The 16,310-nt window shown below is 36.8% G+C and overlaps 1 protein-coding gene across 7 annotated transcripts in view; it reads right to left on the bottom strand.

Moving 5' to 3' along the window:
• LOC129001206 (nuclear receptor coactivator 2) overlaps positions 1-16,310 on the bottom strand; it is a 277,483-nt gene that overhangs the window by 4,178 nt on the left and 256,995 nt on the right. For 5 of the 7 annotated variants that reach the window (XM_054428423.1, XM_054428422.1, XM_054428421.1 and 2 more), the window contains exons 7-19: positions 13,679-13,921; positions 12,611-13,271; positions 12,026-12,231; positions 11,761-11,883; positions 10,791-11,340; positions 9,882-10,048; positions 9,057-9,374; positions 8,479-8,630; positions 7,801-7,930; positions 7,322-7,438; positions 6,809-7,022; positions 4,547-4,735; positions 294-446 (exon numbers count right to left, since the gene is read on the bottom strand). In XM_054428423.1, coding sequence (XP_054284398.1) covers positions 294-446; positions 4,547-4,735; positions 6,809-7,022; positions 7,322-7,438; positions 7,801-7,930; positions 8,479-8,630; positions 9,057-9,374; positions 9,882-10,048; positions 10,791-11,340; positions 11,761-11,883; positions 12,026-12,231; positions 12,611-13,271; positions 13,679-13,921 — 3,223 coding nt within the window. The remainder of the gene's footprint in view (positions 1-293; positions 447-4,546; positions 4,736-6,808; positions 7,023-7,321; positions 7,439-7,800; positions 7,931-8,478; positions 8,631-9,056; positions 9,375-9,881; positions 10,049-10,790; positions 11,341-11,760; positions 11,884-12,025; positions 12,232-12,610; positions 13,272-13,678; positions 13,922-16,310) is intronic. The other 2 variants (XM_054428424.1, XM_054428425.1) reach the window with 1 other exon arrangement.

The raw sequence follows: 16,310 nt of genomic DNA, 5'->3' as shown, positions 1-16,310 counted from the left end.
GTTCCGTGTAACATTCACTGACTTTTTCACGGTCATCAGAATTCACGTACAATTCCCAGGTTCTAGGTTGGCTGGACACCCGCCGTGTGGACGAACCAATGAAAGGTCAATAGAGGCTGCTAACCTCTTAAAAAATGCTATTTTTTATTATATTAAGTGATATAACAAAAACTGCTTGGATGTATTTTTCTAAAGGGTTATATTTGGAACCTTGACCATCAAACCATCATTAGTTCATAGTTGTTTTATAATTCAACAGGGTTCCTAATAGGTGTTGGATAACCTGGTCGTACCTTGGTTGGACATTTCGAAGGAGAGCCCTAGAGCCTCAAAGTCCGCCGGTGACACCTGGCCTGGGAGTATCCGTACCTGTTGTTGTCTCGCGCCTACCATCGCACGCAACTCTTGTCTCACGTACTCCGTCATGCCGTTGTTACCTCCAGCCCCTGCACAAGACATCACATAAGTACACCGACCAATCGTAACTGCTTCTAGAAATAACTCCAAAAGCACTTCAAGATGCTAAGTAATTTCTTTCTACTTCAAGATTTTTGTCATGCATCAAAACATCCAGGTTACGTGTGCAAAAATAACGAGTGAAGAACACACAGTCCAATTATTGTCAGTATATTTAGTAAGGTTTTAATTGTTTACATCATTTAAAGTAGCTAAAATCCAAAGTGCCTTATTTAATTATGAAAAGTGACCATCTTACTTCCTACTAGGGCAGAAAACATAAGAATCAAATAACAAAATAAAAATTGAGAGGACAGTTTTTTTTCTCATTATATTAAAGACTTGCCCAAGATTTGTTTTAATTTATAAGGCTGCTGTTAAAAAGACTAACAGTAAAACTTATATAACTTGTTTCAGTTCAATAGTTTAAAGCTTTTTCTGCCTTTTGCTTGGAAATGACTTTCAGGTTTTCACATACTGTAGCTTCAAAATCACTATTGAACATAACAAATATAATATTAATTTAATTTAAAATCAAATAGTTTGTAAACATAATACCCAAAACATATTGGAAAACTGTAAGTTATTAAGAATAAATATTATTAATTCATGTGTCACAGGCGGATTACAAACTATTCATTCACAAAACATCTAAATTATTAAACCTATAAGTAATAGTTCTAAAAGGAAGACAAGGAGACAACAACTAAAAGTTTTAATTTAACACTAGGAGTCATTCCATAGAATAAAAAGTAAATATCTAAAAAAAATCTTGAACTTCCGTTTGAAAGAAAATATGTGATAATATCTTTTTCAAAATAAATATTAAATTTTTTTAATGCATTACAACGGATTTGTCAGCATAAGATCAATCAAAACTTAATGTCTTTTAAATTAATGAACTATATATTTTTTGCTTGACAGCATTTTTACGTATTAAAACTTTTTGTAATGGATGGGTTTAACAGCGTGCTTATCTTCCCAACAAAAATAGGTGGAATTGCACAAAAAAACACATAAACGCAGAATTAGGCTACTGAAGAAGGGGCTAGTAGCTAAGAAAACTTTGTGTTATGTTTGTCCATTTTCATAAATTTTTGTCAGTAAGCGTAAGCCTGCTGTTAAATCTATCCATTAAAAAATCCTAGCCTAAAGCCATCTTTACTAAAACGACAAGTATTATAACTAAAATACTAGAATACCTTAAGTTCTAACAAAAATTTTAGCACGGCTTGAATTCTTTTGAGATGGTATAAAATTAAAATAATATAATTTAAATTAAATTTATAGTGAACCAACTGAACAAAGCACTCCAGTTTTTGAGGAGGGGAGAGACCAAAAACACACAAGTTTAAAGGATGAGGGAACGCATGCAAGGATTAAACACAGTGCAACAACACAAATGTGAGATGGATAGAGAAAATAGAGAAAGATAATGTGTGTGAAGCATCCTGATGATGAACAGCTGCAAAAGCACAAATAACGTGAACTAATCTAGCCCAATATTATGTCGACATATACTAACTATTTACATGAACACATTAATGTATACCAAAAGCAAAATATCATGAACAGGACTGGAGTAAATATAACCAGCTGATTCAATGAAGTTGCAATCATATGACGTAATGAGATTAATTTCTTGCCAATAAGAACTCAACATCAAAAGAGTCTTATGTTTGCCTTAAAGAGTTAACTCAAATGGTCTCCACGTATCAAGATATTTTGCACTGAGTATAACTTTTGTCAATGAAAACTAGGATGATAATCATTAACAACTTTTGGCACTAGACATAAAATTAGCAACACATTTTTAAACATAGTTGGAATTATAACTTTGATAAACATTTATTTAAAAAGAATATTTTTGTAAAAGAATAGTACGACGGCCCTGAAGGGACATCCAGTTTCTTTTTGTCTTTCATTCACTCTTCGACTTTTATCTCGAAGTACTTCGACTTTATTCTCGAAGTACTTCGACATTATTCTCGAAGTACTTCATACAAACATCATACAAACATACAACATTCATTCATACAAAAATGTGTTTTTTATAGTTTGTTATAATTTTACAGCAACCACAACCCAACTAACTGTTGAGTGTTGATGTAGGGGTGTTTCTGCTGTTGACATATTTTTGATAAGAATTGGCAGATAGAAAGGGGTTTGAGCTTTAGGTCACATAATGGAATATGACATTAATGAACTGATTGAACAATATTTTAGTTTAGGCCTTCAACAGCCTGAAATGCTTGCAATTCTTTTATTGAAGCATAACATTTGCATAAGTGAGCGGACACTTAAAAGGTATACCAAGAAGCTTGGACTTCATAGAAGGAAACACTTTTATTTCTGATATTGACTCTGTCAAGGATTTTATTAGGTCTGAGTGCGACAGAGACGAAAGACAGTGGAGTCAGCAGACAGAGAAAGGATCAGAAACAGAAACAGAATAGAATGAACGTATTCGTATTGAAGTTGAGTTGAAGTAAAACTAGACTAGATAGAAAAGTCTAAGTACTTCGAGAAAAAGTCGAACTACCTCGAGAAAAAAGTGGAAGTAAAATGAAAGACAAAAAGAAACTGAGTGTCCCTTCAGGGCCGTCGTAGAATAGGCCTAATTTAAAAATTATTTAATACTTTCAATACTTCTCATTGAAATGGCGAACATACAAAGTCGGTATTTTAAGCCAAGTATGAATGGAGATTGATTAGTGTGTGATATTTTTGGTGGTACCAGTTGATAGAGATACATGTGATTGGGTACTCATAACCTTTGGTTAATGATGTTATCCAACTAATTATTAGGATTCTGTGCAGTTTCAAGAATTATTACACCCAATCACACAAACTTTGTGATGTCTTCTGCGATGGCAATATAGTTGTGAGATTCTCATAGGTTCTAAAATAGAATTGTTGGTTTTCTAAGGTATCCGTTAAATTTTGAAAAATTATTACTAAGGTCAATTTATGGAAAAACATATCTTCAACCCTGCTAATACTCTAATACTGTCTTACAGTGTTTACCAATTTTAAACATTTTTTTTATTGTCTATCCTAATTTGGTTTTGGATGGAATTTGCAAATCAAAGTCAAATTTTAATAATAGAATTATTGACCGTCTGGATTCAGCCCATCATAAGGGATCCCAATGGCTGTTCCAGTCATAAACAACAAGATGAATGCACACAAGCGTACTAACATGTAAAACATCTTTAACAGTACACTGCCTTGTACACCGTAGACCAGAACCGTTCCCTGTAAATGATTTAATACCTTTAGTTTGATGACCATATAAAGTTGGTTTACACATACACAGAAAGCTGATGAAAATGTTTCAACACACAAATGGGAACAATACACGACTTACCTTACCATATGAACAACATAACACATAAATGAGAGTGATTATTAGCAACAATGAAGGTGCGTGCAACAGCAAGTAACACATAACACAACATGCAAAGCGATACAATGAGTAACAAATGGCGTAACGAGTGCAAGCTGTGCACTCTACGAACACGCCTGCCAACTTGAGCTGTGAGGAGGAGGAATACCAGGATGGGAAACCCGACAAAGCAAAACCAAAATGTCAGCTTCACTTTGCTCTGCGACATGACATGCTGAAAGCACCACAATGTCCTTCGCTGTAAACAGACCTTCCAAAACCTGCAACGATCCATCCGATAGATTCAATACATTTCAATATTAGACTAACAAATTAAAGATAATTTTGTAAAACGACCATTGATAACAAAATAAGAGGGATTAAAAAAAAACAGTAACAATTCATTAAAGGGGAGAAAAAATGTACAAGATGTTTTCAAATAAAAAATTGAACCATATAAATACAGAAAAAAATAACAAATCAAACGCGTAATAATACTCATAGAAACTGAGGAAGCCCCTGATTAGTAAACACAAAACAGAACAATGAGAACAAATAAGGAAGAACCACAACAAAAGCTTGCAACATAAATGGAGTAAAACAAACACAAAGTCGGGAGTTCATGCAACCCAGGAGTATCGGACCGACGTAAAGCTAGGAGTGATTTCTGCAGTGGTCACATGACTCGGTCACATGACTTACCCCCAGGCAGTCTGGCTCGATCACACGTCGCACCGTATAATTGCAACGAATTCTGATCAAAACAGAACTGTGAAGATTCCGGGTACATCATTTGGTGGGGTTGATGAGGGTGGGGCTGGGGAGGATACGAGGGGGACAGAAGGGGGTGATGTTCCTTCATTGGAGAGGCGGCGTAGTGGCGAACACCCCCTGCAATCATCGCAAGGTCACATCAGCTCCATGCAACACGCACGCTCTACGTACAGGCACTACGTACCACAGGGGAAACGAGTTTGTAACCGCAACAATCAAGCCGAGTTTACTTTTATAAAACCACCACCAGATATTTAAAACTTACTCAAAATTATTGGCTTTCTCAAAATGTACTGAGGTGTTAATAGTATTTAATAACAACCCTCAATCCTGGAGAAGAAGTTATTATTTTATTTAGTATAAACAAATATTTATGAGAAAAATTGATTTGCCATTCTATATTGATTTTAGAGTTAAACACTGATATTTTTTTCCACAATTCATAATCTTAAACTTTAATTGATTCAATCTAGCTATGTTGGTTTTAGAGTTTAAATACATTGGATTCTTAAGTATGTCAGCAGTTCCCAAGTAGCAAGTAGAGTGTTATGTAACTAAGGGATGTCATTTTCAAACAGCTCAGTAAAAAAATGACATTTCACCAAAATCCATAACACTGCCTATTGCTTTTGGAATTACTGACAAGATACTTATAAAACATTTTAGTTACCGTGCTAAAGCATTTTGGGTGCTGAAAAATTAAGGTTTATTGTTTACTGTAAACACCGTTACATATACAGTGTGTAAATTAAGTATAAAAACAAATCTGTATTTTTAAAACCGAAATAGATAGAAATATTCTATTTGTGGCAATAACAGTTAACAAAGATTCCGCAATTTTTCACATGAAAAATATTTTTTTACCCCCCTAACAGGGTAGGTGGTAGGGGGTGACTTATTTTTTTCAAATAGCAACCCCTATTTAGTGACCCCTCATTTTGAAGAGTTTGTCAAAAGAAACACAATGACGCAAATCCGAGGTGAATATCTCACTCCTAGCCCAAATGGCGGATATTCCAAAATTTGATTTATTGTACGTGAAAAGCACCAATTTCACAAATAATGGAAAGAAATCTGTATTTTTAAAACCGAAATAGATAGAAATATTCTGTTTGTGGAATTGATTGTTGACATAGGTTCCGCAATTTTTTTAATCAACAATATTTTTTCAACCCCTTTAACAGGGTAGGGGGTGGGAGTGACTTATTTTTTTCAACAACAACCCCTATTGAGTGACCCCTCATTTTGAAGGGTTTGTTAAAAGAAAAAGAATGACGCAAACCCGAGGTAGATATTTCACCCCTAGCCTAAATGGTGGGTAATGAAAAATTTAATTTTTGTAAAAAAAAGCCCATTTTGGAATATCCGCCATGTTAGCTAGGAGTGAGATATTCACCTCGGATTTGCGTCATTGTGTTTCTTTTGACAAACCCTTCAAAATGAGGGGTCACTCAATAGGGGTTGCTATTTGAAAAAAATAAGTCACCCCCTACCATCTACCCTGTTAGGGGGGTAAACAAATATTTTTCATGTGAAAAATTGCGGAATCTTTGTTAACTATTATTGCCACAAATAGAATATTTCTATCTATTTCGGTTTTAAAAATACAGATTTGTTTCCATACTTAATTTACACACTGTATGTTTATACACGCAAAAAATTATCTTTAAGCTCAATGAATTGGATTAAAAAATCCTTACTTTTAAGGAGAGGTGAACATTTAGCGTGGATGTACAATTACAATTTGCATTTATTCACTCCAAATTGTGCGTTTACTCACTTTAACGTTAGGTCTTTAAACCATTTATGAAGAACATTAAACATAAATTGTAAATAACCATACTAGAAATTGATCGACTGTAGTAGTAATACCATCTGAACAAACATACTTAGCAAAAATAATTAGTCCATGGTGGTATAAACTAATATGGTAAAAGTATTTTTAAGTGTCCGCTAAAAGAGACATACTTTTAATAGGTATATTTTTCCCAAAACTTTATCAGTATTTAATTTTGCAGTTACACTATCCAGTTGAGTTAAAGAAATCATTGAAAACACTATTAAGAAGGGAATCTAACATCAAATTGCAATCACATTTCAAGAGATCTGGATAGAAAGCTAGTGTCGAGGGTTGAAGTTAATGAAACCGTCCACCGCTACACATGCTGGGTAGTGTGACGTCTCGCATACCTGGGAGCTGGGTGGTGGCTTGCGGCGGCGCACTGATGGTCCTCTGGAGCCGGTACTGCGTGCCGTCTGCGGGGAAAGGACTCTGGCGCGCGCTGGGCGAGGTCAGAGACCTCACAGGAGGCAGTTGTTGTGGCTGGTTGGGCCGTTGTTGTTGCTGTTGTTGCACCTGTTGCTGCTGACTCACGAAGGTCCTGTTGTTGGTATACGCTCCTCCCTGCAAAACAGTTAGGTTATAAACGTCAGCAGCACGAGTACAGTGATGTTTTGGAAGACATGATTAAGTAAATTTATTTGACAAACAAAATAAAAACAATTGTTTGATTGTTGAGATTTGTAGTAAACGTTTTCTACAACAATTCTTGTCCTTTATTAGGCTCAATGCAAATTTAAAAACATTTAACAACACTTGGGCACCCTGTGAGTTGGGGTGAGGTCTTTGGGTGATTCGGTTATGTCACAAGTATTATTGAACCACCAAGGTAGCCTATCCTGTTCTAGTGTATTGGTATTTACCGTGAGTTGAGCATTGAGCATGGGGTTCTGCTGCTGCTGTAGAGTGAGTCTGGCTTGCTGCTGAGGCCACGAGCCTGCCTGACTCATCACAGTGTACCCACCTCCTGCCTGTTGTGCCTGCAAAATACAACACAAGCATATAGTTTCAAGGATTTTTATTATAATAACAGGCTAACCAGATTTAGAAAGTCTATTCTTGTAGAAGAAACACATTACTGGCCCCCACTGTACATGTAAATATAACTCTTACCAACCCAACAAACCATCCTAACTGGAAAATCTTTAAGTGACAGTAAAATATTCTATTTGAGTGTATGGTGTGCTGCTAGAGTGGTCTCTTAATAATTCTTCAAGCCTGTTATCCCATTTAACTTTATAGCTGTAAAATACTTGGAAAATTGTATGAATATTAAATACTCTATTGTCTGACTATATCAGCAAATCTAGAGCCAGGTGCCACAGGGGCTTTGTATACACACCTGAGAGACACGAGGGGACAGCTGGGCTTGCTGGAAGGTTGGTAACCCTGAGGGAGATAACCTGGCCTGGGCATTGGCCTGCTGCTGACCAGCTGACTGACCACCAGCCTGGAAGTTGTTGATCCCACCACTGCAAAGCAGATTCATACATGGGTAAAGTCAAATCAAAAACATGATGAAATATTAAAAGATAAACTACTCTTTGGTACATTTTGAACTATGCATAAAACATACCCTAATAGACCCTACAGTTTGCACTCGATCAACATTTTGGGACAAGTGAAAGTTCATGAAATTGTTTTAAAAATAGCTTTCTTTTTGTGATAACAACTTTTATAAAAGGTTATTTTGATTACCTATTATCACAAGTTGAAATTTTAGAATGAATTTTAGTTGGATATTCAATGGAATTTATAACTCAAAATAGGAAATTAATAACTAAAATTGTGTTAATAAAGGGAGAAGCATATAAAATATTTCTCTCAAAGTAGTTGTTCACAAGCTTTAGGTTATTTGAAAAATTGAAAAGTTAACAGTTTTATAGATTGGTATTGCAGCTTTAGTGTAATTTCTAATGAATCTTATATGAGCGTCAGAGCTACTGTTATTATCACAACAACTGCTAAAAACTCGAATGAGGGAGTAAACCGTGAATCTATAAACAAAGCTACAACTTACTTTACAGGAGAGAAGGGTTGGTGAGAGAGGGGGGAGTAGGGTTGCCGCTGAGAGGGGGAGATCTGGCTGGTACTGTTGAGCATTGGGCCTCCCCCACCACTGGCTACGAGGTTACTAGGGGACAGTTGGGAGTCATTAACACTGGACGATCTCTGAAACCATCAAACACTCAATTAGGGTTTTGTTGGTAAAAAGTTATATAATAGACACAAAGATTAAAGATTAAGATGGTGTTCCTAGTCTGTAAACATCCATGTGAGTAAATCAGTGGTAAAAGTTAAAAGCTATAGAAATTGTAAAAGATTTATAGAAAATGTATCATAAGCTAATAAGATGTAGTATGATTATGTATCTTAATTAATAGTTCATTGCTGGTCCTTTCACCCTCCTCCTAACCACAAAACCAGGATTTTAATACTAGCACTTAAGCAGAAAGATAAAATAACACACTGCAATGAAAATACTGGACACAAAACCAATGCCCGGTATGGAAAGCGATTTGATACTCTTTTACTTTTTTGTGCTATTAAGCAACTTTGTAAAACCATAAGCAGCATTTCTGGTACTCTGTACTCTACCTGTAACGAGACGTTGGGCGCGACTGTGTTGTTGATGAGCGAGTCAATGTTGTGCAGACCGTCGCCACTGGCCGCAGCATTGATGGGTATGAGCAGCTGTTGTTGCTGCTGTTGCTGAAGCAACCGCTGTTTCTGTTGCTGAGCCTGTTGTATCTTGAGCCGCTGCTGTACCAGTAGTTGTTGTTGCTGCTGGTTGGCGATGGCGTACTGCGGAGTGCCAGGACGGATGGTGATCTGTTGACCTTGCTGTACACTGAACCTTGGTCTCGTCGAGTACATGGGTGGTGGACCCGGGAACCCTTGTTGCGTCTGACCCATCTGTACAGCAATGCTTACAATTTAAAAAGGTACGAATATAGTAAAATATGTCTTCCTGCACTAGTTGATACATCTACACTCATCCAGGAGTGACTAACTACCAACAGCAAAACTTATCAAGCCGTCTAAGTGGATTAACAACCTCTAAGTAAAAAAAAAAAAATACTGACAATATTTAAGATGAACTTTAGAAAAATAAGTACACACAAGTTAACTACTTTGCTATACTTCAACTCCTGCACAAGCTAAGAGAAATGGTAATCTTATATAAAGAGTATTTGGCTGTTTTTAGTACTAGTCAGCCATAAAAAGTTCAGACAAATTGAGAAAAGAATGAATAAAAACTTTTGTGATTTGGTCTGAAAATCAATAAAAAGAAAAAAAAAACACAACATAAAAGTGCACTTGAGAACTATACAATTTTTATTAAAAATACTTATTTTAATTAGGCTTTCAAATGTCATTGCAAATAAAAGGCATGTGAATGTTAGGTGACAAGAAGTTTACCGTGTTGGTGGGGTAGGTAGGACTCTTGACCACAGTCTCACACTGCATGAGAGACTTCTGTATAGCATTGATGGCCATCTTCTCACTCATGGTCTGTTGGAACTGGCCGGAGTTGGTGACTGGAGTTTCACCCATCTGGTCCAGCAAGTCCATGATGGAGGCTGGGTCTGCAAACAGAACAGACAGCTGCACAATAGGGAAATAGGCTGGGTCTGCAGACTTAACAATGGAAAATAGCTGCTTTTCAGCAATATTAACATATAAATAAACCAGCGGAATATAGGACGCTTCTCATAAATTAACATATAACTTGTGTGAGAAAAAAGGCTTGATTTCCAAAACTAACACATATTCCATTTTAATTTTTTTTCACTCATTTAAAAAAACACAAGGCATAAAATAATATGAAGTACAAAATTAGTCTGTGCATAAACCAAAAATTTATATTTATATGGGATTATATTCTACACCTATAACATAAACCAGGCTCCCAAAAAAAAAATATACTAACTATGGAAAATCTGTGGGGAAGTCAGCCATCTTGCTCACATTTTATTTTTAAATTAAATTACATTTTTGATGTAAAACTAGAGAAAATAAAACAAAACCTTAATAAAAAAAATTTTAAAAAAGCAGTCGCAATGCATCAGCAACAAGTGATCCCTATAATACAGCGACAACAAAGACAGCTGATGTATCATTCTTATTGATTTGAATTTTTTGTGAAAAGCATTTGGACAGATCAGCTATTGTTTTTCGGTCGACTTCACAATGGGGAAAAAGGCCGATGTTTGCTTATACTGTATAATTAATTGTTTGTCTTAACAAACGTTCAATTTCAAACTGAAAAACAAGCCTTATTTTTTTACTTGCTGATTGCCAATCTATGTACACTAAGCTAATACTGACCAGTGGCTATAGCGTCAGGTACGATGTCGATGACCTGGTCCAGTATATCTGAAAGGAACTGATCACTAAGCTGATCGCTAGTCCGCTGGTTGTGGTCCCAGCTGTTGTTGTTGTTGTTGTACTGTTGTTGTTGGTATTGTTGAGGTGCTCGCTGCCTAGCTACAGAGTCCACCATCTGCTGCGTAGGCCGCGTCAGCACCCCACTCTGCTGTATGCTGCCGCCCGACCACCCTTGTTGTTTGATGATCCTCGGCAGTTTGTCCTGAGGCGTGGCTGATATCACGCTGGCAGGAATGGGAGGGATCTGTGCTGGTGTGGGGTTGGACGGTTGCTTGGCCAGTAGCGACGCCAGCATCTTGTTCTTCTCCCACAGTTTGCTGTTGCTGGGAGCTGACGTACTGACTGGTGGTAGAGTATCTAGGGTCGAGAGTGGTCCTCGCTTGGCTGGTGGCTCGTCACCTTCTTCACTCGGCCTCTTGCGCGCTCGTCCGACCCCCTCTGGTGACGGGGAGAAGCCGAGCGACTTGAGCAGAGGGTCTTCTTGCTGTCCCTGCGGAAATAAGATCATATGGTCATTATTGGGCAAAAATAAATTCATAGCCTATATCAAGCAAAATTATAGAATTTATTTTCATAGAAAAATTACAAGGATTAAACTGAAGGTTTAAAGCTTGAGGAGTTGGATGGATAGTGTTTTTATGGATAATGTACCCTAAACTGGGAAGAAACCTCAAAGTTGATATTTTTGACTCCACAAACATAGCCATTAAAAATATTTACTGATTTATTAGTTGTGAATATCCAATTTTTTTATCAATGCAATCGTTTCCATGCATGATACAAGACATTATTTGTGAACGTCTAAGTCACAGTAATTTGTTTTTAAGTTTTATCCGTTACAAGAACCACTAACTATAAATTATAAGTGTTCAATGTTTCTTATTAAGAATCTACCTCTGGCCTCACTTACATCAATGTGCGAGTGTTGGTTCTTATTTTCTTCCTCCTTCAGCAGCTGTGTCAGAAGCTCGTTTTGCTTCTTCAGTCCAGCTCTTGACTCATGATCATCATCATCACTCTTCTCATTCAACAGCTGAAACAGTTACAATTTAAGAATATGAATTTATTTCACCATTAACATTTATTATTTGTGAATAGCTTCTCAATAAAAAAAATTACTAAATAAATTAATTTTAGTTTTATAAACTAAGGCCTCATATGAATGAAATGTCTACCTTGAGCAGCATGTTGTTGCCGGAAGACGCCTTGGGAGTAGGTGTGGGTGGGTCCGAGGCAGGTCTAGTTTTACTGGGGTCCTCCTCCTCTTGGTTCAGCAATGTCTTGAGTACTTGATGTTTCTGTCCCCCTCCCCCTCCTCCTTCGTCACTATCTACGCTCGGACGCTTCATCAGCAGCAAGTTTCGCAGCCGCGCCGAGTCTCCTGTCATACGTTAATTGTGTGATGAATAAATTTACAACTAAATGTAGTAATCTAAAATTTGGCAGCTGAATGAAAAGAATTGAATGGAATACCCAATTAGCAAACTTTTGTATAAGACATAACTAAATAAGTAATTTATTAAAACATTGTAGAACTTCTAAAGGGTCATGGACTGTTGATTTGTCATGGACTGTTGATTTTGTGTAAAACAATCAAATCACCAGAGCAAAATATAAAGGTATGACACAACTAAATAGTTTCAAAGTTTTACACTCCCCTTCCATTTCCCATAGCTCATTCACTATAGCTTGAATCTAGTATACACATTTTAATTACTTCTATAACTGATACATTTCACTTAAAACTACAAGTCTGTTACCTTCTGAGGAGCTGCCGTTATCCGTGCTGTCTTTCCTCGTTTCTTTGGTTTCTTCCAAGGGTGGCGGCTGATCTGGTATCGGACTGAAGGGGAACGATATTGTGGACTGGTATGGGCTCGGCTGCGCGGGGGCAAACGAGGGGTGGGGACTAGGGGCGGGGGTTGAATGTCTACTCTCTGGGCGATCCCACGGCCTCTCCTCCGTCATCATGCCTAGCTCGCCCACCAGCGTGGACGTCGGGAAGTCCATAAAATCATAATTTAAGTCATTATTTGACGAGAAACTCGTAAAGTTCGTGCTCATCATTCCTTCGCGCACGTTCCCGTTAACACTGCCCATCAACGGGCCACCAACACTACCGCTGCCCGAACTCTGGGAGCACTGTGGAGAGTTGGCTTCTGCAGCCACAACGTCGTTGTCGTTGATGATGGAGTGTGTCGCCATGACAAAGTCACTCTCCGCATTGCCTGAACACTTGAAGAACTTTGCCTTGGTCTGGACGTGGACGTACTTGTCTTGCGTGTGAGACACCCGAAGTCTGTAGATCGGACTTACACTGTCGTTGTTGCCAGAGCCGCCCAACATATCCCTCAGGTAATTGGCTGCCTTCCCCTTGTCTGCTGGGTGTACAAGCTCGTGAATGTTCCAGTTTATAAGGTCCTGAAAACATTTCAGTTTTAGTAGAACCTTAAAACTTAAAACAATAGAGTTTACTATATACTGTATGATTTAGTTAAACACACGCAAACAAACATAAAACTTTACTCATAATAGTTATTTTAATGTTGCCAAAACTAACGGTTCCCCTGAAACGTTCAGTATTCTATTTTTTTAAACAGTTTTAGTTGTTATTATATTTGTTTCCCTAGGTATAAAAGATTAATCACAGAGAACTTCTTTAGTATCTCTGTTATTAGCTGTTCTTTAGCAATTACAAAATAAACAAAAGAAATTCTGAACTTTTACAACAACATATCTATAAAAGTAGTTTATTTTCTGTATTAATTTTCGTTATTATTCTTTGGAACTATGCAAGGTTAATCACACAATAATCAGCAGTACAGTACCTTGTTAATGTACTGAGAGTAGTTACTCGACAGTCCACTAGCGTCTACAGCGACGATCTTCCCGCTCGGCTCCAGTTTGATAGCGAACTGTTCGATCGGTGCGCCCAGTTGGAGGTGTTTCTCGTTCTGTGGTATCCTCCGTGCGACGCACATCAGACACGGACCAAAGTCCCCACACTCCTCCCCTCCACCACTCCCCTCCCCGGACTTGTTGCCGGGAAACGGAACTTGGGTTGATGAGATCTGTAAAAACATAAATTGTTAGGTTACTTGAAGATCAAGTGCATTTCTCCAGATTTATATTCAACATTTTAAGACTGGACTCACTGTCATTATTGACTATTACTGTAGTTGCTAATGTGTCACTGATGTAGCAGTGGTGTACTACAATCGTTTCAAATGGAAGGGCATGTCAGAGTCTATTGATATGTAGTATTAGCAGAAAACACAATGCCTCAATCTCATGGCACAAATTACTATGCTATGCTATGTTGTCAAGGAGTAAAACATTACATTATGTTACATTATCATTAGTCTGATGGTCCCCCTCTCACCTCAATTTCAATGCATTCGCTAACTTATAACTACATTAGTATTCTATACTCTGTTCACAAAATTCAGGCTGTTTAAGGGGAAGGTTTCCTGGTCTCCAACACCATGTTTTTTAACTTAATGTATATCAGCTGATCAGTTGTTGGCTGTTATTTCGATGTTATGAAGAGGTGGAATGGATGAAATTGGATCCCCTCAAACTAAAATTTTGTGAACAGAGTATAATACTAATATATAACATAGTTAAGATGAAACGGGTACTTTGAAATAACTAAACATAATGTACATGTATCGAATGTGTATTTATGTTTCACTAGCTTTTACCCGCCGCTTCGCCTGCAATGGTATAACCATAAATTAATATCATACAGCATAAGAATTACATAAACATAACTGTAAACAATCCAACTTTGACAGTTCTCATTGTGTATGACATCTTTTGTTGCTGCTTAGATAAAATTAGCTGTTGTCATAATACAATGAAAAAAAATAACAGTGCCACTGGGGCGGAGCCCGAAAGGATTTTTGAGATAAGAGTAGGCTTATATGTTAATCAGGAATCTGAGGTATCATAATGCCAAATTTCAGCCCAATCCGACCAGATGCGTGATTGAACTTCAAACAAAGGAAACAAACAAACTTTCACATTTAGAATATTAGTATTATATTATGATAGTATGAAGTATGATTAACATTAGTTAGCTTTAGTATTAAGTAGCTATCCTTAGTTATTGTAGGTTTAACTTAATTGAACACGTTTATCCTTAAAATGTTAACTAGCGATCAAAGAAACATACCAAACCAAAAGGGATACCAACAACCCTATACGTTTTTAGTGTGTCAACAATACCTCTTACAAGAATTCTTTGGCATTATCTAACAACACAATAAAAGCTTATTGTGTAAAAACTATTCTTATAGTGTTAAATACTAAGGTTGTAGCTCTCTACATGTACCATTGCAATAAGGGTTGATACCCTTACTCAAACATCAATTTGGAATCCAAATGAAATAAGAGCGCTTACCGTTTTAAGTTTGCATGTTACTGGGATACAAAACAATAAGGTTAGGTTAGCCACAGTCCTGTCATCTCGGCACAATGATAAGATAACACTGTGCCCTGAGATAACTCAGTCCAACAGCCACACACACAACAGACATTGCCAAAACATACCATAAAACTTTATATTTAAAATGAAAGTAACAAAATCTGCTTTAGAATATGTTTACAGTTCATGTCGCAGAATCATAATAAATTTTTCCAGTTTCTCTGTCAGTCCTATCCCATCTGTTATTTAAGATTGGTTTCGCAAAATCACCAGTAATGTGATTCAAGTCATATAAGTGGTGTTTTAGTAGCCCACTAAAATAACGTTAATTAACAAAAATGACTCGCATTTTTATCAATGGTAGTTGAATTAGGTGATTCAAAATGAGAAATACAATTTACAACGGATGTAAGTGCTTGAGTTAATTGTACCGTAGGGGTAGGATAAAGAATGTTAAAAGTAGGGCGAAAAGTATACTTTAAATTAGTTTAATTAAATTGGACATTCAAGAAAAAAGAACATTAACTATTTTGAAGAATTCCTAGACAAAAGATTTAATTGGGTATAAGGTATTATACAAATTTATTTTAAAAGGGTTAACACTACAGAGGTCTACCTCGAATCCAGCTAACTTTCAACCAGATGTGCTGTACCTAGTCATGGTAGACAAAACAATAACAGTCTTCTAACCGGCAACTTTTAATACAGTACAACATTTCTTTTACTGGTCACGATCGGTCAAAAATAAAAGCTGAGGATGTTATATAAAACCATACTTGATGCCTCCTACGCATTCAATCCCATAGATATTTTTCTGCTTCTCCATTCGTTATTGAATGAGTATACAGCAGAACCTCTTTAATCCGAACCCCTGTAATCCGAACTTCCACTAATCCGAACGCCTCATTGCTGTACTCTATACACAGTACAGTAGTTCTTTATTGTATACTGTATTGATATACGCACCGTTTTTATTTCAATTGTAATGTACAGTACTGTTTTTTCCCTATGTTTAACATACTACTGTATTT

The sequence above is a fragment of the Macrosteles quadrilineatus genome, unplaced genomic scaffold, assembly GCF_028750875.1.
Source record: "Macrosteles quadrilineatus isolate MER2022 unplaced genomic scaffold, UCM_ALF_1.0 Scaffold_8__2_contigs__length_117827958, whole genome shotgun sequence".
Classification (NCBI taxonomy): Eukaryota; Metazoa; Arthropoda; class Insecta; order Hemiptera; family Cicadellidae; genus Macrosteles; species Macrosteles quadrilineatus.
This window is presented reverse-complemented; position numbering and strand designations above follow the sequence as displayed.